At 41.3% G+C, this 27,495-nt stretch overlaps 2 protein-coding genes across 4 annotated transcripts; one reads left to right on the plus strand and one right to left on the minus strand.

Annotated features, from left to right (window-relative positions):
* On the minus strand, positions 1-8,734 carry LOC139587640 (basic proline-rich protein-like). The gene is made up of 2 exons (XM_071422035.1): positions 7,788-8,734; positions 1-248 (listed from the first exon to the last, which is right to left on the minus strand). Exons 1-2 carry the CDS (start codon positions 8,732-8,734, stop codon positions 236-238), a joined length of 960 nt encoding a protein of 319 aa, XP_071278136.1. The 3' UTR covers positions 1-235.
* On the plus strand, positions 7,953-27,025 carry USP44 (ubiquitin specific peptidase 44). 3 transcript variants are annotated; one of them, XM_071423256.1, is made up of 6 exons: positions 7,953-8,023; positions 13,519-15,027; positions 23,472-23,670; positions 24,136-24,244; positions 25,039-25,244; positions 25,632-27,025. In XM_071423256.1, the coding sequence occupies exons 2-6, from the start codon at positions 13,600-13,602 to the stop codon at positions 25,829-25,831; spliced, it is 2,142 nt and encodes a 713-aa protein (XP_071279357.1). In that variant the 5' UTR covers positions 7,953-8,023; positions 13,519-13,599; the 3' UTR covers positions 25,832-27,025. The 3 variants fall into 3 exon arrangements, with proteins under 3 accessions (XP_071279357.1, XP_071279355.1, XP_071279356.1); XM_071423254.1 differs by lacking the exon at positions 7,953-8,023 and adding an exon at positions 8,210-8,281; XM_071423255.1 differs by lacking the exon at positions 7,953-8,023 and adding an exon at positions 8,236-8,362.
* The last annotated feature ends 470 nt before the right edge of the window (positions 27,026-27,495 follow it).

Consider the following 27,495-nt stretch of genomic DNA (forward strand, 5'->3'; position numbering starts at 1 on the left):
TGACAAATTTTGGGTTTACAGGTAGTTATCAAAAAGCAAGTGCTTTTACAGCAAAACTACCCTTATTTTATGTGCTACTTTCACATTCTGGTTTTGCTTCCTCTCTGTAATTTGGTCAGCAGGGGAGAGACATATAAATTTCCTCTGCATGCTGCTAGAAGTTTTTGCCCTCGAAAGCTCAGATCAGCAGGTAGCAAGCTGGGAGCTACGCGGGATCCACACGACAGCAGCAAAATCAGCGCCGGGATCTGTAGGAAGCAATGGAAGGGTATTAACTTGGTAGAGGTGTGATTTAGGAAATCTCTCGTTGTCACATATCTGAGAAGATAACAACCATAAGACCGATAATAAAAAACGTGATAACAGCAATAGTGTTATCTTTACATTTCAAGTTTAAAAAAAAAAAATAATTAAAAGCCCAAAACAATCTTTCATTGTTTCGCAGGACTGGTCTCTCGCAAGTTGAAATAAAGTACTGGGGCAATATACTGTTCTCTAGGGGTTAACGTTACATTAATCAGAACTGACAAGCATGAAAATCATTCTTTGTTGTCTTTAAATTGCTAATTTAAGATTGAAATCTAAAACGCTTGAGCACTGATCGTTAACACTGACGCTCAAACAAAACCCAAGTAAAATCTTCTCTCCTATGGGCCACTAAACAATTGTTTTACATTTGGTTGAGAAAGCAAATGCAAAGTCTGTAACTAAATCCTAATGTATCGTTTAAGTGTTTCAATTCACATGCTTTCTTTGGCTAAACTTCAACGAATTGTACTACAGTTTAATTGAAAAGCAGCATTTGCACAGGCATTTACATCTGAAGGCAGAAATAGTGGCATTGTACCATGTGGTGCAGTGGCAGCAAGAATTCCTCCAAATCAAATTTTTTTACAGGTATTTTTTTTTTTCCAGTTGCAGAGGTATTGCAAAGAGCTGTCTCTCAATTAAGATACTGAGCAAAGTCTGAGACACTTAGTAACAAGAAGCTTATTTAATAAGCTCAATAAAGTTTTTAAAACGTATTAAAGGGTACAGTCCAACCTCAGTGCAATGGAGATGGACACCAGATAAAATCAAGGGGAATAACACACCATCAACACCGCAGCTACAAGACTAACCCAAAAAAAGTGTGTAGCAGCAAACCAAATGGACAGGCATGTCCTTCTTCTGCTTCTTTAATTGAATGGCTGTGTTTGGCCCCTAACAAGCTGTGTTATGGGCCAAATACAAGTCCAGCTCCTTTTGCCAGTTTGAATATTTGCAGGTTCAGGTCTATTTGCAGACACAGCTCTCACCAAAGTCCTTGGACATACGCGTTCGGCGCTGAAATAAGCTAAGCTGAATCTCCAGGTTGGTTGAAGCAAACTGTCCGGCCTGAAACCATTTAAGTCCAAACCTATCACTGCATCTGTTTTGACCTGTTCCCTGGTGATGAGGAGGGCGGAATAAAGACATTGTGAGAGAGTCACCCTCTGTGAGACTGTACAGATGCTCCAATGGAGGATGAGGGTAGAAGGGCTGGGGGGGAAAACAAGCTATGCCCTCAGTCTCTCTGAGTAGCCAGTGAGCTACAGTGGCTGCATAGCCAGCATCCAGAGCGAAGAATGTCACATTTATCACATCTGAGCACTTCGCCTTTCTTTGCAATTACAGTAAAGCAGGCTTGAGCTATGCAGACATACTTCCCACATCCATTGACCTCGATGGGAGATCCATAGCAAATCTTAGGGCAGAACCTGCTACACAAAAGACGCGTTAAAGACAGAAGCACTGTCATGCAGAACAAGCTCTTAGAGTAGAAGAAAAGGACTCAGCATTTGGCCAAGGAGAGGGGTCATGCACTGAGGGTGCTTTGTATTCTGGGAAGGACGTGGGACGATGACTCTCCAGGCTCATGGGGAGCAAAGGCAGAAGAATATAGGATTCAGGGAAAGCGAAAATGCAAGAGATTCTGAGCACTCTCTCATGGGTCAGCCAAATCCACAATATGAAGGTTTCTGCAGAGGAGAGCATGTATCTTTCCTTCTTATTGATAGGAGTGCAACATTGTCCTTGAATCAAGAATTAACTGGAGCAACATTCCTTTGTTAACCCATCATCACTAAGAAATCTTCTGCTGTCTAGACTCAAAGTCAGCTCAAATCTATGTATAACTAAATGAGATATCCATCATGTGCTATGCTCCTAGAGCAGGACTCAGTGGAGCAGGTGAAGAAAATATTGACAAAGGTGTGTTCACCAGTATGTTTTGGATTTATAGTCAGAAGGGATAACTCCTGAGTCTGAAAATTAAAAATGTTTCACCCTGTGCACTTGTTTTTACAAGAAGTAGTGGGAAGATTTGATTTATATAATTCTGTTCCATTAAATTCTACCTCTTGACAATTCCAGTGCATTTTAAACTGTTTTCTATGAAAGATTGGCAGAAACAGAACCTGTCTGATTACTTTTAGTAATAATACTTGTGTTAGAGTTGGGACTCAGAAGCTCACCAGCACCACAAAGAGAACAAGCCAAATAGTTATTAACGAAAAGGAACCTTAGAGTCCCAGACCTTTCAATTAAAATCAACAGCACATGCCTAAACAACTGTTTGTTAAATGTTCATTTCTATTTCAAGCTCTTTGAAAATGAGAGATACTAAGCAAAAAAAACCTTTATCATAAAAAGTCATTAAGTATCTTCTTGTACTTAACGTTGTGAATAGGCCTTCAAAGCCCTGGGTCCAAATACTTTTATACTGTTTAACCATTTTACCCATGGAGATAGGTTTGACTGCATTTGTCAGGCAAAGCCAATGTGAAGAAGTAAAGGGAAATCAAATGGGAGGAAGAAGGATTGAATAAGTATGGCATTAACCTTGGAAACGACACTTTTCACTCAAATCAGTATTAAAGTTAGTATTTTCTGTTTTCTTTATACTTATGAAGGAAAGTATAAAAAGTCTTGGAAAATTTTCTAATGATTTGTAATGTCATATGTACATCTTACAACTTTTGTTTTGCTATTAATTCTGAAGATTATTTAAAAACTCAGGAATCACCACAAACTTTCACCCCATTTTTGAAAAATGCATCTTTGCAAAATACATCTGTGTTTAGACCCAGTTGAAGTTTGATGAAATGAGTAGGGGTGGGATCCAGTACATCAGCACACACCCAAACACAAGTATGCCTACACAGGCTAGTGCAGGGCTCAATTGCCTAAGGACAAGTAAGGCACCTGCCACCCCTGAGGCATCTGGATTGGGGAGAGGTGCCCAGGCCCACAGGCAGCTCCAGGAAGTTTTCATTCTTCTCAGACTCTCCCTCATGCCAGTCAGCCTCCAAGAATGCCTTTGGTGCCCAGAGGCATCTATAGAGCCTATATTTTAGCAACTAAGCATGTCTGCATTCCTGCTACAGGCAGTGGAGATCGAAAACTTTATTCAGTTGCCTACAAGATGGCACCTAAAGCAGTGTGAGAACCCCTAAGTTCTGAGACACCTGCCCAGAGCCAGCAGATATGGCACAGGGCATATGGGAACTGATGTGTTTCCAGAATGATACTCACAGATCAGGAAGGACATCCCACAGCCTCTCAAGTGGCACTTGATGTTCACAGAATTAAATGAGCTCTTTGTGAGTGGATGCAAAGGAGATTGCATTCTAGAGATCCATTGAACCAGCCATCAGCTCCCTGCTTAGGGTCAGCCTAAGTAGAGCTGCAGTGCTCAGTTCAGCAGCAGTAAAATTTGAGAAGTCACAGGTTAGCCCCTGTTGTCTCCAGCTGCTGCTCCAGAAGGGCATTACAGTCCTGCAGGTCACATCCCAGGTGGGCCAGCCCTGGCTGAACATCTCACACTGCAGAAGTATCTCACAAGTTCTCCCACCTGCCTCCCCTAGCCCTACTGGGAATTAAAACACTTAGCTCATATGCAGACATCAACATGCAGGAGTCTTCATCTGAACTCCAGCACAAAAGCTTCACAGATGCTGGAGAAAATCCTGTTATTTTCAGGGTTACACGCAGAATTTCTCTTTGAGCCCTGAATCTGTTTATAGATAAACTGAAGGGGTTTTTTTGTATCAATAAACACGGCAATACAACAAACTCCCACTGCAGATGTTACATGAAGGTAAGCATGCAAATGTTCCCCAAAGAGGCAAATACTGGTGCATATCTGTTTTGAGCTTTGAGATATGTTTTCCAAAATTTACCTCCTTTTATGCTGTTTTAAAATGCTCCCACTGTTTTGGAAAAAAAAAGTTTTCATCAAAGGCTGAACTAGCAAGCATTAAGCTGCTCATATTAACATATGTAAATTTGTGATTTATTATAGTTTCTCTATTGTCACCTGTTTTCTGTGCCTCAGACATGCAATTAACTCCATGCAGTCAGGCCCATCTGCCAACATCTACACAGGACATGACTGTACTGTTGTAAAAGCAACAGAAGAGATTTCCCAATCACCAAGATTGCCTTGAGCTTCAGGGAAGCCGGCTGGCTCTACAGGAGGAGAAATTTCATACAGGAGCAGCTTGACCTCAAGACAGTTCCTGGTGCAAGCAGTGTAGGTGCAGGCAGAGTGGAACCAGAGCAGTGACCTCACATCGAGCACTGTGGCTGCCAGGACAGCATCGTACCCTGCAAGCACAGGGACATCCATGGGCACCACTCCTAACTGGGGAGCTGCCAACGAGTCAAAGTGCTCACACCAGCAAGAGCAAAAGATGACTCCAGTTTGTTTAAAGCTTGCTTTTCCTTCTTTAGCTTACATAAGATTTTATCTCTTTCCTTTTTCACCAGTTTTGAGTATTCAAACCCTAAAACCAGACCCAAACCCAGTGGAGAAAGAGTCACCTGGTATATATCAACTCTCTTTTCAGATAGACCCAGGAGACTTGGTTAGCCTACCACTTAGTTGTTGAGTATCAAAAGCTATTACTATTTTATAATTACGTTTGTATTCGCCAAAAATTTGACATTTTATACATTAGCAAAAGTTTAGATGCCCCACTTGGAATAATAGCTTATGATGCTTCTTTCTATCAAATGCACTAAATAAATCTTTTTTCAGTTGTATTAATGCAATAGTTGTATATAATTCTAGCAACCATTTAAAAACACATTAAAACTATTTGCTATACTGGAACATTTTGACATTAAGTCAGAGGTGGTGTTTCAGTTAGAGGTGGTTTTCCCCTCCAGAGAATGTTTTCACACATCATAGGAGGTTACTTACTGCTTATAGGAATTTATTACATTTGCTTGCCTCTTGACAATATATTCTGTAACTGTCATCCATTTTTATAAATGCCCAATGAATTTTAAATTAAACTACATTTGGGAAATCAATTTCAGTCTGTCTCAATAAATCACAACATTCTAGCTGTAATGTCTGGATGGTGGAAATTACTTGAGCCTAAGTAATGTCCCTAAGGCTCAGGAATTCTCTGATCAGCCTTGAATGTTTTTAAGGTGGATGTTACTTAGAAGAATAAATACATGACTCAGAGAAAGGTTAAAGGAAGGTGAAAAATTTTAAGCGGGATGTCACTAAAGGCACACAGGAAGCAGAGCAGATATGCTAAGAGCAGCACATGGCAATTCAGTGATTTATTTGTTATGCCAAAGCCAAATCCCAGCTCCAAATCAATGTTTTACAATGGATTAGCCAATGTGGCAGGAACAAAGATTGAAGTCTGCCTTAAACAGTAAGGATATGAAATGTGCTTAGTGAATATCAGCTGAAATGTTGTCCATTAACACAGGGAAGCCACACACAAACATGAAAAAAAAATACTAACTTTATTCTGTGTTAAATCAGATACTTGCAGAAGCAGCAGAGACATGGCAAATCTGTGTTATCACTGAAACAGGCTTTGGATGTACAGGCACTATTTGATGAAAGAGAAAGGGGTGTTAGAGAGGTGGTAAGACTACAACATTTAAAATTGTCATAAATAAAAAATATTTCTTGAGGGTCATAATCACTTTGGGAATAGCTGCTTAAAGTGGCCATTTAGGATATAAAGAGAGCTGGTGACAAGGCCTCAGGCTGTGTCTGAGTGAGCTGAGAGTGGGGGTAAGTATGTGCATAGCTGAGAGCCACCATTTTCATTTGCATTGCTGGCCTCAGCCTTCCTGCGAGCAGCCCAGATCAAAGTCTCCTCAGGATGCTTAGGAAAAGCAGGATTTGGGATTCTTTCTCAGTGCCCTGCATGGTAATATCCTGAGCCTCACCTATAATTCATTCACCCGGAAAACATGGACAAGACCTCCATGCCTCCAAGGTGTGTGGAGGCATCAGGAACTCGGACTCCCCCTCTAGAGGCTCCCGGAGCTGAGGAGCCCTGGTGACAGCAGCCTGCAAAGGCAGCTGAAGAGGTCGCAGTAGGGATGGCCAGTCTGGTCTGGACAGCAGAGCCAACATCCACTTAACCAATGCACAGGCGTGCACGCACAGCTGGATTGAGATTCTGACAAGTGAGTCGGCAAGAAAAAGCATGGAAGGGTTAGTTTGCCAACCATGACTCAAGAAGAGACTGCTGGTGTTAAAGATGAAGATAGGAACTTGAAAAAATAGTTATTTAAAAATTGTTAAAGTTATCTTAAAACACCTAATAGGGATATGCAAATGTGTGGAATTACTAAGCATGAACAATTCCAATAAATATTTTGATTAGGCAATAGTATTTTTAGCTTTAAAGTTAGAAGTTTGAAAGAGATTTGAAGCCTGGTGGCTTTATCTGTATACATTTTTTATGAGCTTCTGAAAGCACCATGATAAAGTGACCCTACAGACAAATGGCCACATCCTGCTAATACCATCTCAGCAGCCTCATCAGAAACAGAAAGAATGGGAATGCACTGCTGGAGCAGAATTGAGGCAACCAGGGCCTATAGATTTAAACATTTAAACTGAAACACATTTTCTCTGATGACACAACTAGAAACAGAAACAGATGTGCGAGATTTTGATGCTGTCATGAAAACATGCTAATGCATAACGGATCCAAACTACGTTTGGCAATGGCCAGAAGCACCGCGCACTGACTTTCTGAGCAGGTTCACATAAACCACAAGCCAGCCTGCTTCAGCATGGATGCAGAAAATGATGCTGCCCAGTCAGGGGGTGTTTTTCACCAGATTCCTCTTGCCCCAAACACAGCCTGCCTGTACACAGGGCAGAGCAGAAGGCATGCACAAGTGTAAATCAGTTCAGCGCCAGCAGAATTGGAAAGCAGCTAAAAACAGTTGGCTACACTTCAGAAACTTTAGTTCTAAAAGTATCAAAGAAGCGTCAAATTTAAAAACCAGGACATCTGCAGGATGTGAGTACACAAGTCTTTGCCAATTTAAGTTCCTGTAATGAAACCTGAGACTGAAAAAGTACTCAATACATGGGTAACAAGGACCTGATAAGAGACTGTGTTTTTTCATCACGTGAGCTGCCTTGCAGAAGTTTCCACAAACAACACGCACAGAGATATGATATGAAGGAGTTTTATGGGCTGAGTTCTCCGGTACGGTGTGTGGCTGTCACGTACAGGCAGCGCCCAGGCCAGAGATGGCTCCTGGTGGCACCTGCGAGCCGAGGAGCCACCGGGCGAGGCCTGGGGCGCAGGGCAGTGCTCAGCCCACGGAGCTCCCGCTGTGCTGTGTTCGGACAAGCACCGATACCACCGATGCCACGGAAGCCACCGATGACAAATCACGGGTGAAAATGTAGGAAGCAAATCTGGACACCCACTCCTGGGGGGCCTAAGAGCCCGCTTCTTCCCGGCTGGGTACGGACCTACCTCGGGGCGAACAGGTGCCCCGCGGCCACGGCCCGGGACAGCGGCAGCTCCTCGGCACCTCGGGAACTGACCAACGGCGTTTCCCACCGGGCTGCCCGCGTCCGGCCCCGCGGGACCGGCCCGCTCGGCCCGGCGGGCGGGGGAGGCCGGGGGAGGTGGGAGGAGACGTGGGAAGGACTTCGGTTGCCACTACAAATCTGGTGACAGACGCGCCGCCGGCACATGGCGATGGGCAGGTGGGTGCGGGGCGGCGGTAGGGCCCGGGGCAGCCGCGGGGGTGCGGGTGGTGGGCGAGTGCGGAGACGTTCGCGGCACTCCCCCCCCGCCGCCGCCGCCGCGCGTTTCCTCGCGGGCCCCCGCCGCCCGCCGCGCTCCCCGTCCGGGCGGGGGCGTGGGGCGGGCGGGGGCGGCCCCGCGCGGCACTGACGTCGTGGAGGGGCCGCTCCGAGGCGGCGGCGGCGGCTCGGGGCGCCCAAGATGGCGGCGGGTGAAGGGTGCGTGCGGGACCGGCGGGCGGGAGCGGCAGCGGCGCGGCAGCGCTGCCAGCCTGCCCGGGGCCGGCCTGCGGGGAGCAGGTGCCCGGCGGAGGGGAGCGCGGGGCGGGAAACACCGGCGCCTTTTCCTTGGGGAGGGACGGTAGCGGCGGCGCGCTGTTTGCGGAGGGACATCTGAGGAGGAGGTGCTCGTTGTCGCGGGGGCGAGCCAGGCACGGGGGAGCGGGACCCTGGGACCGGCCACCCCCGCCGGGCAGCAGGGGTGCTGCCGTCTGCCCGCCGCGCTCGCTGTGTGGCGGGGAACCCCGGCACGGGGCCCGCTGTCGTACGCGTCCCTGAGGGGCCGGGAGGGCGTCGAGGTGAGGGAGAGCGCGGGAGGAGCGGAGGGCGGCGGTGAGCAGGGCCCGCTGCTCTGGGCTCCCGCCTGTGGTGGCCGAGGCGAAGTCGCGCCATGTCGCGGAGCGCCGGACGTTCTGCGGGACCGGCCCCGCGGCACCGAGCCCTGGCCAGCCTTGCCGGGGTGTCTGTACTTGCAGGGCTGTCAGAGCTGGAGCTGTCAGAGCTGTCAGAGATGCTCGTTTTTCTAAACGAGCTCAACTGTCAAGTGTAACTTCAGATCAGTAAGAAGTGCCTGTGTGTTTTAATCAGTGTTTTTGGTGCCTGTGTGAAAGTGCTTCAATCTGTGTCGTTTGTTTATCGTCAAGTCTGCACTGCAGGAAATGCGCGGTTATTTGCAGCAGTAGACATCCAGTGTAAAGCTGTACCGCTGTCTCTGGTGTCCTGGGCTAAATGGCCACTTCTAGGCAGCACACTGGTTGTACATTCTTTAGCTGTAAAAGAAAAAAAATAGAGCAAAAAAAGTTCAATGGCACGGCTCCAAGGAAGGGAGTCCGGGGGGTTTCTTGTCAAAGGCTGTTCTGTTAGAAATCGGAAATAATTCACAAAATTTCTTTTTGAAGTGCTGCTTTGATTTCAAGTCTAAATTGTTACGCCTGCAGGACTGTACTGCAGCTGGAAGTTATGCACATAAGTGTTTTATTGAGTTGTTTTCTTAAAGAAAACTCGTTTAAAAAAGCAGTAAAGCAGTACATCTGCCTTCTAGTTACTGAATTTGTTATCTAAAACTTTTGAGTTGTTTAAGTACCCATGATTCCTGCGTTTTCAGATACTCAGCAGGTACTCTGAACCTGATGGGAATCAGTTGGTAAACAGTCATCTGATTTAAAAGCCAGAATATAAATGGGGCACAAGAGCACACACACGAGTGTGTATATAATTGTAAAACTCTGTGTACTGCATTTCTAGTCTAGTGTTGGAGACTTCTCATTTATGTGTCAGGCAATTAATTACACAAGTAGTGACTAAGGGTAAAATTCAGCCTTTCGTTTATAGTTATATTTATGAATTTAGCTGTGAAAATCACCCTTAAATTGTTAAAATCTTGATTTTTTTTTTAATGGAGAAGAAATGGAAGAAAACCATCAATTTTCATGACTTCTAAGTTGGTTTTGGCATCAAGTGCTTTTTCAGCTCATTAATTACCTAAAAATGTACATTTTGCCAGCCTTTGAGTGGAACAAAAGGAATTAATGTGTCAGTAAGGCTGAAATATGGTACAATAAAAAAATCCTTTTCTATATATCTTTGTTTCTAGCTTGTGAAACTTTGGTGCAAGAAAAAACTTCTGTGTATCTCTCTGTTTCCAGACAACTTAGTGCTTTCAATAGTACTATTCTATATGCTAGTAGTTGTTATTTTGCTTACTGCTTCAGCTCAGGTCTGTGGTAAGAACTCAGAGGGGGGCTTGATCTCTGAAGTGCTGGTCAACTAATTCAAAGTTTCTTTGTGTGTGTGCACAGAACTGAACCTCAGGAGAGAAGAATGCAGAAACTAGGGCTGAATAACTTCCTTTAGGGAATTTTAACATCAGAGCATTAGATTGTACTATTTTATTCCAGCTGCAGTTTTCAGGTGTGGGAATGAGTGTGCAGTATTTTTCCTGTTTCTTCCATCATTGTCACTTCACTCCTGTTTTTTACCCTGAGATCTTTTGCCAAGTTTTGGTTCTAAGGTACAGTTTTTAAATGTTGTGGGTTGATGCAGTCTCAGTACTTCAAACATTCACTCTGTCAGTGTGCTGCTTGACATTCATCTGAAGTTTTCTTGTCTCACTTTTGTACTCTAAGCTTTTTTGCAGTGTTTTCAGATATTGCTGCCTTTTTGACCAAACTGCATTTTGATTTCCTCACTTTTTTCCAAAGAAAGACTTCTCCCATGCTAAGATGTTTCCTCCCCCTCCCCCTTCCACCCTCTTTTCTCCACACATCGACGTAGGTGGGAAAATGTCATGCTGGCTTGCTTGCTGGTGGGGGAGCTGGGGCTTTAGGTTTTTCCCTTCGAGGTGCTGATCTTGCTCTTTCGTAGAATTGTGCTGCTTTTGCATGAGGAGCTTGAATGTGCAGTCCTGATTTACACAGTGTGGCTGTCCAGGAATCAGTGGACTGTTTTTGTCCTCAGTCCAATATCTGCTTACACTGAGGCATGTAAGCAGTTTTAGTCTTGAGAATGTTTTTAAAAGTGTGAAAAAAATAATCTGCTCATGTAGTATTAAAAGGAAGGAAAAATAAGGCACAGGGTTTACACAGTGACTTTACCAAACCCAGAAAGAGTTGGCCCCTCAGATTGCTGTGACTGACAGCATTGCTGTGTGTGACAGCCCTGTGGGAAGGCAGGGTTTAGTGTTCTTTTCTGGTCTGCTGGAAAGGACTGTTACTAATATGTTATGCAATAGAATCTATATATGTTAGTCCAAAACCAGAAAGAGAAGTCCCTTAAAATTCTCTGTACCATATTTAATTATTGCAGCACACTTTACATATGTATTACTATCCTGAATTTTACAGTGTTACAGAAGTTCCCCTTTGCTGTGGAAAAGAGGTTGTCAGACTAGAAGACATGAGATAATGCTGATGATCTTATTTATAAAGACAATATAAAAAGCAAACTTACTGTGCACAATTATTTGTAAAAGAATCTAAATAGCAGCCTGCAGATAAGACTGCCCTTTAGAAGGAATGAATGTTATGGGTGCAACAAGATGAAAGAGTTAAGCATGCCCTTACTTTTGTGATCTGCTGACCATAGCACACAGGAGATCTCGACTTCCCCTAGTATGCTGTGGCTGGTACTTGATCTTGGGGAGCTGCTGGATGGCTCCCCAGAGGTTGTGGTGCCTGAAATTCTTTGGTGCAGTCAGTAAGGACTGGAAACAACTCTTAGCCAGAATGTCAGAGAGATTAATAGTAGAGATTAAAAGTACAGTTTTTTGGTTTCTCTACAGCTGGTTCAAGCTTTTCTTCATTACAGAATAAATTCTATACAGCACATGCAATGCTGGGTGCTGATTATATGCTTAGAGACTTATTACAGCTCTTATGTTGGTATCTGTATTGTAACATTTTAAAAGGCACTAGCCATGGGCCAGTTGATCAAACAAAGCCATTTTTGGTTGAATCTTTTAATGACAGTTTTTATCAAAGTACCAGATGAAAATTAGAGCTTCTTTTCTAGCCATCTGCAACCTTTTACTTGTTTCCCTTCCTTAGTGGTGTCATGTTGTTGTACATTAGGATTCCCTCTAGCTAATGCTTATTTTACACTAAACATCTGTTCTATATTGAGAAGCCTATTCAGTTTTTCAGAACTGTAGAAATTGATAAATATTAGCATATTTAAGGCTAATAGCGGGAATAAAGTTTTTTGGTTCCATCCAGAGTTGTGTAAATCACTCAGTGTTTTTGTAGTATGGTTTATTCACCTGTAAAGCATAGAATCCTGGACCTTTATACTGTACAGTCTAAGCTGGGTCCAGAGCATGTATTTGTAATGGCAAACTCATCTCACTTGGCGTAGACTGAATATTTGACAAAGCCTTGAACTCCTCAGGTGAATAAATTGTTTCATTTGGCAAGCACTGTGCATAGTGGTACTGGTGCTGTGTGCTCTTTGGCCCTTCTGGTCAGGGATGTATATGGTGGGCACAAATGCCCCAGATCAAATGTAATCATTTCCTGATGCGTCATAGCACTGTTACCATTTTTCTCTAGATGTTCAAGATAGTCAAAGTGGTAAAAACAAGAATGAATCACTGTCTCTTTAATTTTTTGCTAATCAGAGACTGTCTGTTTTGGGTAAATGCACCTTATAGGAAGAAGCAAAAACAGCAGCTTTGAACAAATAAATGCAACCATACAAACTTAATAAAAGGTATAAGCCAGTGCTAGTCAGATTTTTAAATGAACTTTTGAAGAGCTGAATCAGAAAGTTTTTATAAAGTTTGTGGTAACTGATGTAGATACCTCCTTGTATTTCTATCTAAAGAAATCAAGTTCTGCTTTGCTAAGTTGCTCTTTCAGAGGTGTTAAAATTTAAGATACTTTATTATAGAAATACCTCCTTGTATTTCTATCTAAAGAAATCAAGTTCTGCTTTGCTAAGTTGCTCTTTCAGATGTGTTAAAATTTAAGATACTTTATTATAGAAATAGTATAATGGGCACAGAGGATCAGTGATTTAATTAAAGGTATGGATTAATTAAGGGTTTGAGTTGTATAAAGCCTCACTTGTCTGAACTGTTGGCACTGTGTAAACATAATAAATTTAAGTGAACTTTGCACTTCTGCACCTGTATGCTTAGGGGTAGCATTAATAGGAGAATTTTGGAATCTCACAATGGTTTGAGTTGCAAGGGACCATAAGGATCCTGTAGTCCAATTCCCTGCTGTGTGGAGGGACACCTCCAATTAGATCCAGTTGTTTAAAGTCCAATCCCACCTGGCTCTGAACAGTTCTAGGGATGGGAGCATCCGCAGCTTCTCTGAACAGCCTCTCCCACTCTTGAATGGGAACTCTGTAACAGCATCTTTTAACAAAATCAGTGACCCTTAATAAGAAAAACCAAACCAGGCCTAAAGTGTAGCTAGTATGCTTCAGTCCTGAGCCACAAAGCCCTTGGAATATAAACAGTGGTATGCAGGCAATTTAGTGTGAAAGTGGAACTGCTGTTGAAGGTGTTGAGTATGTGTGTGGCTCCACGTGACTGATTTCTTTCACGTGTTTGGTGGCACTCAGCTGGATCATGATAGTGATCTTCATCTTAATATGAAAGTGGTACACTGACTCCTGTAAAAGCGATACAGTTGGGTATTTATGAACTATAACTTTCTTTTTTTTTTTAGTTGCAGATTGAAATCTCACAGGCAGAAAATAGTTTGGATGATGTGTTTTGCCAGCATATTTCTGCAGTTTCAGTTTTAACGATGGATAAGTGTAAGCACGTAGGACGTCTGCGCCTGGCCCAAGATCACTCCATTCTCAATCCTCAGAAATGGCATTGCATGGACTGCAATACCACGGAGTCGGTGTGGGCGTGCCTCAGCTGCTCGCACGTGGCGTGTGGCAGGTACATCGAAGAGCATGCACTAAAGCACTTTCAGGAGAGCAGCCACCCCGTGGCGTTGGAGGTGAACGAGCTGTACGTGTTCTGCTATCTCTGCGACGATTACGTTCTCAATGACAACGCAACCGGAGACTTAAAGCTCTTGCGGAGTACGTTAAGTGCAATCAAGAGTCAAAACTATGAGTGCACTACTCGAAGTGGGAGGACTTTGCGTTCTATGGGTACCAGCGATGATTCCTACCTTGCACACGGCGGTGCCCAAGCCACGCTTCGGAATGAAGACAGGATGTTCACGGCTCTCTGGCACCGACGGCGTGCCGTCCTCGGCAAAGTGTTCAGATCGTGGCTTGAGTTGACACCTACTGGAAAGAGGATTTTGGAAGAAGAGAGACGTCAAGAAGAAGCAGAGCTAAAAAAGGACGAAGCTAGGAAGAGGAGACAAGAACGAAAGCGTGAGTTGAAAGCAGAGATGGAAAAGATGCCTCCAAGAAAGAGCAGTCGTTTACAAAATCAGATTAGAATGTCCTCAAAACCAGAACCCTGCCCTCAAAAAACATCACAGCACATGGAGTTTTTGGCAGAGTTGAAAGAAACATATACCTCAGAAGAACTGAGATTGAAAAAAATAAGTGACTCTCCCATTAAACGAAGGCCTACCGTGACTCCTGGAGTCACAGGACTGAGAAACCTGGGAAACACATGCTATATGAATTCTGTCCTGCAGGTATTAAGTCACTTACTTATTTTTCGAGAATGCTTTTTAAAGCTTGATCTCAACCAAACTCAGGAACTGCTGGCAACAGCAACCAATGGTAAAACAAGATCTTCATCCAAACACCTGTCAATAGCTGCCTCGACATTACACATGAATGAAAACCAAGAAAAAGTAAAGGGATCGTATTCTGTGAGGCGGCCTAGTTTATCCTCTGGATTAAGTGGAGGAGCATCAAAAAGTATGGAACTTATTCAGCCCAGGGAGCCCAGTTCAAAACATATTTCTCTCTGTCATGAGTTGCATACTCTATTCCAGGTTATGTGGTCTGGCAAATGGGCACTGGTGTCTCCTTTTGCCATGCTTCATTCTGTGTGGAGACTAATTCCAGCCTTCAGAGGGTATGCACAACAAGATGCTCAGGAATTTCTCTGTGAACTTTTGGATAAAGTACAGCAGGAGCTGGAGACTACAGGGACCAGATACCCAGCTCTCATCCCTGCTTCTCAAAGAAAACTTATAAAGCAGGTTTTGAATGTGGTTAACAACATTTTTCATGGACAGTTGTTAAGTCAGGTATGTTTTATGATTACTTTTTTAAAGGTGTTTAATGATTTATAGTTCTGGATTTACTCTAGTCAGTCAGGTATGGACATACTTCAAAGGTTTATACATTTATAACTGTTGAGGGGGGATGGTGAGGTTATATTACAGTTTCAGAAGAAATATTACACGGTTTGAATAAATGCCACTCTGTAGCCCTCCACTACCAAAACCTAGGCCATTCAAACCCAATACACCTGTTAATCATAAAAGTCTTACATTTTTTATTTTAAAACACACCTTTCCACCCACTGAGAAATACTTGTATTTGCTGTTAAGCACCAACTCATCTGAAGGAATGAAGAATTTACAATTTCAAGTATCTGGCTTATCACTATAGCACTACTAGATAAAAGGTGTTAAGGAAGGTTAATCTAGTGTAAGTAGAAACTGATTAGGTAAGGGATGTCAAACAGGATATTATTTCACTGAACAGCTTGAATTTGAGCTTGATTACCAGTGAGTAATTGCATGTCAAGATTTTATGTACAGAAATACTAATACTTCTTTTCTATTGCAACACAAAGATACAGAAGGCTCTGTCAACACAGGAACCAAATTTGTGGGGTGGAGGCAATGGTGGTTCTCCTTTCTGCATGACTTCTTTTTTTTTCCCTGCTTCTCAGCTCCTTGTTAAGTATTTCAGTGTCCACTGCTATTATGCATATCCCAACAGTGTGTGTAAGTGTCTGAATTCTGACTGAACAAACAAATGCTTGTTTCTGTTAAATTAATCTAAAAACTAACCACATTGCAGCAGGAACAGAAGTTGGGAAGTTCTTGGCTCCTGGAATGGATCTGTAGTATACATGAACATGTTAACTGAGGGAGTGTGGAAGCATTTGATGAATACTGTGTGTAAAAAAAAGGCTTAACACAGAAATGTCTGTTCCTGGTATTCTGACTAGTTGATTGATGGTTTAATGTTTTATTATGTAAAACTAGAAATCCAAATGCTTTTTGACTAAAGTAGGACTGCTTACTGCTACGATCCCTGTAAACTTCATAGGAGTGTAACAGGGTTGTTTGCAGCATAAGTCAGGCCTCAGTCATTTTAGGTTTTGTGAAGCTACTGGAAACTGTTAGATCTATCAATAAAACTGTATCACCAGCCACCTTCTGCCTGGCCCAGAGTACCAGCACCTCTGTGGCATGCTTCCTTTCCTTGGGCACTAGATATCTTGTATCAGTGTTGCACAACTAGAAGTGTTTAGTATATTATGTCATTAAAGAGTTTTTGGTTTGAAAATTCCATTCCTCTCCAAAATAGCAGTTTTGCCAGCAAAATAAGGTTATTTTTTTAGGAATAGTGACAAGGTTTGCTTGCGTTGCAAACCGCCTTACAGGATTCATGGTTTAGTAAGAACTTTCAAGGCTCTAAAGACACAGCATCATTTCAGTAATAACTACTTTCACATATTTTTAGCTTTATGTGGAGAGGTTTGTGACTAGAAACCCTCCCACCTTCCTGAGACCAGGAGAGGAGTAGTGAGAATTCTCTAATGAGTAAACTAAAACAAAACCATTACAAAACAAAGGAAAAATCCTCACTTCCTCAGTATTGAGTAAACCAGAAAAGGAATTAGGCAGTTTTCAGGTATCCTCTGACTTGTGTGACTACATACAGCTCTTATTGCAGCTGCTCCATGTCTGTGTGCAGAATACAGCCTTGATCAAGTCAAGATTGCCTCACTGAAGTGAGGGGAGCAGGAAAAAGAGTATTGAGGCTGTTATCTAGTAATTTCTCCCTGGCTCATTAGGCAGTTCCCACAGACTGTTCCAACACTTTACCCCTCCCAGTGTTCCCTTTGTCTTTAGCCACTCCTTTTTTTTTTTTTTAGTTTTGTCTTCACCTGTGGTTTTGAACATGATAAATATTATAAGGAAAAGGGAAGCCCTGAAGATTTAAATTCCTTCCTTGTAAAATATATTCAGGTCATCTTAATGATTTAGTCCCTGGTGTTTGCACACGGAAAGATGAACTCTAAAAACTCTGTTAGGCAATTATTTTCCTTTCCTCAGTAAGATTCCTACATCATGATTTCACTAGGCGTTTGTCAGAACTGCTTTAATGAAGTTAACAGGAAAGGCAAGAAAACACCCATGCAGGGCTGGAAAAAACCCCAAACTTCTTGCTGTGTCATTGCATCTTGGACAGTGTTTGCTCTTAAAAGCAATGAGTGTATGTTTAGTCCTTACAGGCTTAACTTTATCTACCTACAAGATAAAGTAAAACTGTGATAAACATAGTAATAAAAATAAAATATAGTAATACTGTGACAGTATTACAGCTTCTCTCTAGAAGACAGTTGGAGCTGTTCCAAGCTGCCCTTATTAAAAATAAGACAGGATTTTATTCTAGTGTGTTAAGTTATATCTTACTTTATTGAGAAAGGGGAATTGGGGAGTGTGTTTCTGTGTGCAGTTGCCTTCCATTTTAGAGCCCCTGAAATGTTACCATACTTACTCTTTGTACAGAGAATATAATTTCAAGATACTTGATTCTGTGAGATACTCAAGTGCCATGAAGTCAATCTTCCTGACCTTCAAACCTCAGGAATACTATGAGCTACTCTTGATAAAGAACACATAGGATCCCTTACGGTGCTGATAAGCTGTGTGTTTACTTAGGTTTCACATTACTTTCACATGTGCAGCTCAACTTTTCCCCCCTTCTTCTAGTTCTAATTTAACTTGAAGGGAAGTCATAATCCTGAGCTTGCCATCAGTCTGTTGCTATTGAAGTGCTGCCTGGTTCAGCACTAACTGAATTTAGGATCTAGGATTAAGGAAGCAGAGAATTAAGTGTTTGAGAATCTTGTGCTTTTTTCATAACTAGATAGATAGTTTACTAGAGAACTAGATCTTGTGCTTTTGATAACTAGAAAAAGTTTTGGGTGATGTCATATATGAAGTAGTTGTTTATGTTTTGCTATTTTCTCAGCTGATTTAAAGTAAATTTCCTTCATCTGCTGCTTGAAATGTTTTACTATTTTATGGAATACTAGACTAGGCAATGGGTAACTCCAGGAATAGTATGAGCAAATTGCCTCTGTTTTTTATTTTATGTTTATTCTAATACCTGTTTTAGGATTTCAGCCTTTTACTTTGCAGTAGTGTGAAACTGCAATAACTGGTATGTCTAAGAGAAGTAAAGATCTGCATTGTAGCTGCAAACCCCTTCCCCTCTGCTCTGTCTTCATGTGCTAGTCTTCCTGCAGTGATGGAGAAAGTGGCTCATACCTCTCAAACCCACTGGGATTCTGAGGAGATCCCAATATGTCTGTTAAAACCCTAGTTCTTTGCAATCCCTCAGTGCTTATACTCTTGTGGAAGGTACTTACTGTCTCCTGTCCTCAGTCCTTCAGTGGGAAAGGAGAAACTGCTGTGCTCTGAACTCATGTGGCAGTGGTAAACTGATCCACGCTGGCTCACAGATCTCTAAAGTACACTTCAAGGGCTCAAATATGTTAGCTGTTGTCTCAAGAGCTTCTTGGCTTGTGTTTTTTTAAATGGTACCAGCTAAATAGCACAGTATGCAACAATTTTTAAAGTACCTTTATTTCAACTTCATCCATATTAAGCAAGGAAGGGGACAGGTATGTTTCTAAAAATCCAGAAATTGAAATAACAGATTATATTGTGTGCCACATGTACTCAGAAATCATATGAGCAGAAATTCTTGGAGAAGGATGAAATCCACCTTGAACTTCCTTCTCTGGGCTGAACAGTCCCAGCTCTCTGAGTATGTCCTTATATGTCAGATATGTCCAAGGCCTTTCATCATCTTCCTGGCCCTTTGGTGAACTCAGTCCAGCATATCCATGTCTCCCTTTCTTCTGAGCACTGGGCCCAGCACTTCCGCTGTGTGGGAGCTGAGGAGAGGGCAGGGATCACCTGCCTGGACCTGCTGGTGATGCTCTGCAGAATGCAGCTCCAGAGGCTGTTGGCCTCCTTTGCCATAAGGGCACATCTCTGGCTCCTGGACAGTTTGTCCTCCAGATCCTCTCTTCCCACCTGTCACATGTTTTATGAAAAATCCTTTCCTTAGGACTTTTTCTCCTGAGAAGCTGAGAGAAATGTAAACAATGATTATCTGCTGCTGTGGAATGCAACAGGTGCATCATTGGTTGGTCTCATGTGGTTGTTTCTAACTAATGGCCAATCACAGTCCAGCTGTCCAGACTGTCTTGGTCAGTCACAAGCCTTTGTTATCATTCTTTTTCTATTCTTAGCTAGCCTTCTGATGAAATCCTTTCTTCTATTCTTTTAGTATCGTTTTAATATAATATAAAATAATAAATCAAGCTTTCTGAAAGACGGAGTTAACATTCTCATCTCTTCCCTCATCCTGGGACCCTGCAAACACCACCACACCCACCCAGCCTGTACTGGTGCCTGGGTGATTCATGCCCAGGAGCAGGACGTGGTGTTTCCTTTTGCAGAGCTGCATAAGGTCCTATTTCCTGGCCCTGTCCCATTCCTAGTGGGTGGCAGTGTCCCAGCCAGCCGTACCAGCCACTCCTCCTGCTTCGTGTCATCTGCAGACTTCTCAGAGTTCAGAAAAATTGCCTCCAGTATTTTTTATAGCAGTGCCTGGTAGGAACTAGCTTCTGATACCTCTGGGCATGCTTAAAACTTCCTTAGCAGTTTGATTACTTCCTGATCATTTTTAAGATGGAATCTGAGCAAAATGCTTCTCGCTGCTCCTGCTCAGCACAGCAGAAGAACAGTGTGCAGCGATCAGAGAAACGAATATACCAGGTCTCGAGGAGTGAAGGAGGTTCTAACCAGTGTAGTATGTAAACTATTCTTAAAGCATATTTCAGGACAGATTGTCTGAGAAAAGGGGAAATGTGATTTTTGAGTTGTTTGAAAGCCTTCTGTTTTGGGTAGTATGCTGTGAGTTGGAGTTTGGGGGAGAATGCTGAGGGTGATCCGTGTACTGCTGGGTATGAAGTCTCCCACTGAATAGACTGTTAGAAAGAACAGAACTTCAGGCAGGTAAATGGGACACTTTGCTCTTAAACCAGTTGATGTCATGTATACTGATTTCTATATTTTGGTGTTAGTCTTTGTGTTTTTATGTTTAGCCTGACTTACAAAGTGTTTGTCAAGTTGTTTTCCAACTAGATGAAAGTAACATTTTAAATTAATCTAAAAGAGGCCATTGAATCACAGACTGCAGTTACCTGTGGTTATGCTTTATGTTATTCTGCTAAATAGATAAAGATCATTTTGAGGATACTGTATGCTTATCACTACAAAGTTCAGTTGGGCTTTTTTTATGCTGACTGTCATATGAATTATGCATTTTAGCTGTATTCCAGAGATCCCCTTCAACTTAAATTACTTCCCTGTGCAAAAATTGAGTACTAATCATTATATATGTGTCTCATCTAGTGAAAGCACAAAAATGGGACTGGCTATTTTACTCTTCTTAAAAACAACAAAGGAAAAAAAAGATTTGGGGCAGAGGTGGTTAAGAGTTTTGTTTCTTCCACGCAAGTGCAGGGAACATAGGAAAAACAGTTGATGATGAAGTTGGCTTTTACTGCAGCAATATGTTAACTATTTTCTTTGGCTGCATTTACACTGAATGCCATCCAGGGCAGTGGCTGTCTGTCACGTTATTGTGGCCACAATGATGCTTGTCTGAGTAGTCTCCGTGCTTAGCTTGAATCAAGCAATTTGATCCAGCTCTTTTCAGTCTGGCCTTTGGCCCATGATTGAATACTAAGCTTTAACCAAACAATTGTGTTTAGTACCCGTGTTTCAAGGCATGAGAGGGTGGTCAGGGCAGAACATAAGGTAGAGATTTCAGACTGGTTAAAATCTGTAATTTACTTTGCTCTAGTGTGAACTTTTCATTTGCTTTGGTATAAATGACAGCATTAAAGCTTCTTGTAATAGCAATTCTGAATTACAAAGGGAAGGTGGAATCAAACTCTGAATTTATAAAGTATAATCATAAAGATAGACATCACTAACCAGATTGCTAGAGTAGACTCACTTCCCTATTACTGTTGTGCATACTTATACTATACAAAGTTACACTGGATATATGCATAAAGTTTTTGCCCTTTGAGTTCATGTTTGGGGTTTGTTTTGTGTTCTATAAAATCTCAACCAACTTTTGAACAGTTTTTACAATTTCTGCCCCTCTCATGGAGAAAGAAAATCTGGGTTGCACTGTGTGAATGATAATGGAGCTTGAGATAAAGGAGTCCCTTTTAGGACAGAAAGAAGAGTGATGGGAATGTCACCAAGCCAATGCCAGTGGACAGGCCAGTGCAGATGAATTCCACAGAAGGCTGGGAATCCTCCTGCTTTTTGAGTAAGCCACTTGGTAAGCCCAGGCCTGGCTAAGAAAAACACTTCCACCCTTGTTGCGGCCGTGCCTGGCTGTCCTTTCCCACCACATCCAGGAGCAGGGAGCGCACAGGGGCTGATGGGGCTGGGTGCTCTTGCCCGGGTGTGTCGGGTTACCGTGCTGTTGGCAGCTGCAGGAATCCCCGAGTTTAACTCTGCTGCAGCGAGGACTGGCTTGGATTGGAGGAAATAAGTGCAGCTGTGTATCAGTACAGGGTTGTGTCCCCACAAATCAGCTTTGCTCACAGTTGCATGATGAGATGAGAAGCAGATTTATTGCATCTGTTTGTGTTCTTCAGGTTTTTTGACTGGGAAAAACTGGAAGCTGGGTCTATTATTCATGTCTTTTTCTCTGGGATAGTACTCATTAGCTAGTTGGGAAAGAAGATCTTAACCTAGATTATCATGTAATACACTAAATTTAAAACCTCAAAATGTGTTAAAATTATCTGTGTTGGAGTCGCATGTGTTCTACATCCTGAGCTCCTTAATCTTAAGTGTGCATTCATGCGCAACAAATTCTTACATAACTCATCAATCAAATAAACTTTTGGCCCAGCAAAATTACCCATTTGTACAGCAGAAATTTATTGGTCATTCTGGGATTAAGCTGGAGTGTGATTGAACTGTGGCCAAACATACCATTTTGTCTCCCATGTCTAGATTTCAGCTCTGAATTACTAATAATTTGTGGCTTTGAAATGTTGCCAGATGTTAGCACTTGCAAAAGACACTCCTGACAGTGTAAATTAAAACAGAAGAATCTCCTCTTTTCTGCCATGTAAGTTTTGAAGTTTTGTTTTCTAAGAACAAGGCAGTGGCATTTTCATCTTAGAACTTCAAGCAGTTAACAGCTTTCCTAACTGCACTGCTGAATGTTCATGCTGGGACACAAATCCACATGTGCACTCGGTGGCTAATGCAGAGATGGAGTATGAGCTGCTGCAGCTACTGAGTGCAGTTACAAGAACACACACCTAGGAGGAAGACACCATGAGGTGACAGATAGGGCCTTATATAAATCATCATGAAATACCAAAGCAGGGTAAATAATTACCTAACAGCAAACCTTCAGAGGAAAACAAAGGAGCATCTGAACAAAAGTGAGTGTACTTTCACACTTGTGTAGGCTTACTAACCAAACTGAAGGGAACTACACCAAATTTGTGTAGAGCAGCAGCAGTATAAAAGGGTCCCTGTGAAATAACAATCTTTGGATGTCACATGAATTTTCATTCCTTTATTACTATGTCTTTGTCTCAGTTGTTCTGAACAACTTGTAGTAATTTCCTAAATAGGAAGCATGCAATACCTAATATGTTGTCTTTCCAGCTTAGAAGAGCTACTGCTTTTAACTTATTCTCCTAAGAATTGAATGTTATAATAAATTAATTGTCTCCTGCCTGTAGTATCTGCATTTTCCAGGTTGACTCACTTCACTTCGTTACATTTTATTTATGTTGTCTTACTGCTTGTCCATTCCCTAGTGTGACGATGGATCCACTTACTGAAAGAAGAAATAAATTATTTTTACCTGTTAATTTTTCTTTGAAGAAGTGTGCTTCCTAATCCAGACTTCCCTGGAAGACTTACAAAGTAAGAAGGATATGACTTTAAAATCCCCAGCTGTTCCTTTTTTTTTTTTCTCTTTTGCGTGTGTGTGTGTGGTTTTGATTTATTTTGATTCATTTTTAAATTAACCTACATTATAATTTCTCATGTAAATTTTCCTTTTTGAGAAAAGACTCCTGAGACTTCACCAGCTGTTTTCTTTTGGACAGTCCCAGACAGAACATTTTGACACTGTTTTTGTTTCTCAGTAAAACATAAGAACACTTACTTGTTTGTGATACCAGTTTTGGACATGCTGCTTCAGAGAAAAGAAATTAGGTGTATCATCTCTGTTGTTAAATGACTTTGTCTTGTCTTTGGTTACCCTTGGTTATCTCTAGGAAAAATAATCTCTTTTTAGAGCTATGTAATGGTACATGTTTAGCAAAGTGCATTTTTGAGTGTAAACAACTGGTGAAATATCTTTTTTACAGGTTACATGCCTTGCCTGTGACAATAAATCAAATACTATAGAACGTTTCTGGGACCTGTCCCTGGAGTTTCCTGAGAGGTATCACTGCAATGGCAAGGAGATGTCGTCTCAGTATCCATGTCTGCTGACAGAAATGCTGGCCAAGTTTACAGAAACTGAAGCTTTGGAAGGAAAGATATATGCATGTGATCAGTGCAACAGTGAGTAAAGGCAGTATGTAGTCATGCATACATTCTCTGTGTAAAATATAAACTGACAGTGCAAGTATAGGAGTCTTAAAAGTATAATGCAAACAAAGACCTTCATCTTATGTCCTGCTGTGGTCACTTGACAGCTGTTACTTGCCCCCTAGAAGATTAAATTGTTCAAAAGATGTTTTGAAGTGTGATGCTTCATTTAGATACAGTCTCATGACACACTAATGGGGTACTCCCAGCTGAAGAAGCCATCACCTTTTTAAATTAAGGTGACTAATGTAAGTGACCACAAGTATTTTTTACTTGCATCATAAAATAATCATTGCAAATCAGCTCTCAGAGCATATCCTTTTTAAGGAGGCACGTACCATAAATATTTAGGTCCACACAAATTCTGTGGGTAAATTTAGACTGAAATGTAAGGCTGTTACCAAGATTTGTATTGTGTAACTGTGTGTTTGACCTCAGCAAAACGAAGGAAGTTTTCTTCTAAACCAGTTATACTCACAGAAGCTCAGAAGCAGCTTATGGTGTGTCGACTACCTCAGGTTCTCAGATTACACCTTAAACGGTTTAGGTAAGTAGTACCACAACAAAAAGTGTTGCAAACTGACAGATTCAGTCTTGCTCTACCATTGCTTAGGATCAATGTTTTTCAGCATCAGTTTCGTTTCCCTTTACTAGTATGGTGAGAAATAGTTACTAGAAACTTCTTTTCCTTGTTCACTTGAAACAATATATCAGTAAGATATATTATAAATTTAAGCTTTAACTTTTAACTTTTTGGATTTCAGTACTTGCTACTTTAGTACCAAAATTATTTTATCCTTGTTTTCTGTCAATACCTACCAACCTTGCTCTTAACTCTATTGGTAAAAATTAATCTTATGGTAGAGTAGGATGCTCATAATCACTAATGCACAGACCTGGACTGTATTCAGTGGAAGTCTCAGATAACAATCCTGTATCCAAATACATAAATATATTTGGCCTCAGAGAAGGGAAGTGGACACTGCATCTCTGTGAACTCATAGCACAACATCAGTACTGTCTGTTCCTTGTACAAAGGAAACTGAAAATGAGATAGAATAAATGAGAAATACCAAAGAGGTATAACAGGTGGGAAATACTTCATACTCACCACTGCACAGATCTTAAGATAGATGTTTCAGAAGATGAGAACAGTAGGTACCTTAGACACATTTAAAAGGCCTTGAAATAAAGAAGTGAAAGAGGAAGCTTAGAAAACCCTAGCATTTATTTTGTGCACAGAGTAATAGTGAAAATATTATGTTATGTTCAAACATAATTCAGAATGCTGTGCTCTTTCCTTAAAAAACCCATAAGTTTTCATTTGGTTTAACTTCCCAGGTGGTCAGGACGCAATCACCGTGAGAAGATTGGTGTACATGTTAGTTTTGAGCAAATGCTAAACATGGAGCCTTATTGCTGCAGGGAATCCCTCAAGTCTCTCCTGCCTGACTGCTTCATCTACGACTTGTCCGCTGTGGTAATGCATCACGGGAAAGGATTCGGCTCAGGGCACTACACTGCCTACTGCTACAATTCTGAAGGAGGTAGGAACCAGCTGGGACATGAGCACTGAGGGAGAAAGGCGTCTTCCTAATTCTAAACTGATACAAAGAGAGTCTTTTCTCAAATTAAAAGGGAATCAATTGTAGCTGATCTGCCTCAAAGGAGAACTGCAGCTCTGTAGAGCAACAGTTCAGTTTTTGTATTGCCTTGTTAAATGTGTTCTAGCTATAAACTCTCTTGTAAATCTGAGGAAGCTGAGCTGGGTTTTTAAAACATTGAGGTAAATAAACCGGATCAACTGAAACAGTTTACTATTTGTACACAACTCATTAATAGGATCAAACACTAATTAATTATTAAATATAGTGCAATTACTTAAAATCAGTGTCCTGATGACTTTTTTTTTCTGGTATATTTCCTTATTGCAGGATTTTGGGTACACTGCAATGATTCAAAACTCAACATGTGCACTATGGAAGAAGTATGCAAGGCTCAAGCCTACATTTTGTTTTACAGCCAACGACTTACTCAGGCAAATGGACATGGTAGAGTCCCTTGTCCTAGCACAACTGAAAGTCAGCAGCACACAGAATTAGCTGGCTCTTCCATGGACAACAGTAGCAGCTAATCCAAAGCCAGTTAACTGTGTGTATGGTAAAGGTTTAAATTGTCATAACTATGTATTTTTAAAAGGAAGTACAGTATTGTACTTTTTCAATGTTTATATAGTTTTGTATTAGTTGAAGTACTCTTTACAATGGTTAGCAAAAGTTTTTATTGACAATAAGTAACTTTCAAAGTACCTAGAATTTCAATACAGCTATTTTTATAAGAAGAGATTGCTATGTGCATTTAACTTTTACCTCAGGCTATTTTTTTAAGCTGGTTTTGTATTTTGATAATATTTTTGAATTGGTTTAGAAAATTTACTTCAATGGGCAACTGGTATTTGTCTGGTTAATTTTCTGTATAGGCTTGTGTACATTTTATAGTATAGTTCTAATGATACCGTGATTCTTACTGTCTTGGAGGAATTGCTACTAGGTCTTAGAATATTGACATTCACCAGCAAGGAATGTTAAAACATGTCAGATAGTAACTGAATGTTTTGTAGACAACTTTCTATGAAATTATTTTGCAAGCTTGAATGGCTATACTAAAGATACACTGATAGAATTTCTTAAAATCTGAGCTTGAGGAAATAGAATATGAAGTATGTAAGAGGAGTGTTTAATAACACAAGAATGTATCTTTATCAAGACTTGCATGTTTTAGCCTTAACAAACCTGACATTTTAAAACTCAAGTGCCAAATTCAAAGTAATTTAACAACCAGGGGCTTTTTTATTCCAAAAGTTTAAAAAGTTTTCTTAAACAAACAAGTAAAAACCTCAGTAACCCCCCCTACAATAAAACCACGCTTACTCACCCCACTGTCACTGCTACAAGAACATTAGCATCCCTTTTCTTGAATTGGGCCAGCTTACTTCAAGCTGCAGCAAGCATTGTCTGTCTCAGTCATCCCTGAACAAACAGCTGATGAAAAGCAGCTGCAGTGTTGGCATGAAAGCATTCTCAGTCTGGTTTCATTACCCACAACTGCTGTACCTTATACTACATGGTCCTACCACTAGCATTAACAGAACTGTGCAGTGAGGAGAATTTAACAAGCAGGAATTATCAGTCCTCCACATGCAGTAGTTAATGCCAATTAAATTTTAATTGTGAAGTTATTTTGTGTAAGTAAGTCCTATGCAAATTGTTACCTCATCTTCTGCAAAGTTTATACCTCAATAAAATGCCTTGATATGGACAGAAAAGCAGGTGTGTACTGGAATCAATTCCTACATTATCATTACATTTTTAAAAATAATTTTAGATTTTGTCTAGCAGGAGTTAAGGCGTTAACTATACAACTGTTTTGGCCATGTGTCACTGATTTAACAGCTGATTTTGCTATCATTTCTGTTTCTGAAAGATGCCATATTATAGCAAGCACATAGCAGCCTCAGATCTCAAATTTCTTGGTCTTGTGCTCATCTTAATTAAGTATGCAAAACAGTTCATATGTTGGTTTGGGGAATTTTTTGGTTGGTTGGGTTTTTTGTGGTTTTGTTATTGGGTTTTTTTTGCTTCTTTCTTTTTTTTAGCCAAAAGCCATGTGCTGGAGTGATCTGACAAATGTACTTGTTATGGCTGTTCAGTCTTTCAAATACTTTCCTCTGCTGTCCTGGCTGGTGAGCAAATGCATGTAATTTTAACTCCACTTTCTACTTACAGGTAGTTAAGAAAA

Source organism: Agelaius tricolor, unplaced genomic scaffold, assembly GCF_023055355.1.
Source record: "Agelaius tricolor isolate 1412-34295 unplaced genomic scaffold, bAgeTri1.0.p SCAF_3, whole genome shotgun sequence".
NCBI classification, from domain to species: domain Eukaryota; kingdom Metazoa; phylum Chordata; class Aves; order Passeriformes; family Icteridae; genus Agelaius; species Agelaius tricolor.

Excerpts from the sequence above, each read along its gene's own strand:
- USP44 (XM_071423256.1), top strand. The coding sequence starts at position 13,600 with ATGGATAAGTGTAAGCACGTAGGACGTCTGCGCCTGGCCCAAGATCAC. Across the intron at positions 15,028-23,471 it reads ATGGACAGTTGTTAAGTCAG|GTTACATGCCTTGCCTGTGA; the intron begins GTATGTTTTATG and ends TCTTTTTTACAG. Across the intron at positions 25,245-25,631 it reads CTGCTACAATTCTGAAGGAG|GATTTTGGGTACACTGCAAT; the intron begins GTAGGAACCAGC and ends TCCTTATTGCAG.
- LOC139587640 (XM_071422035.1), bottom strand. The coding sequence starts at position 8,734 with ATGGCGCGACTTCGCCTCGGCCACCACAGGCGGGAGCCCAGAGCAGCG.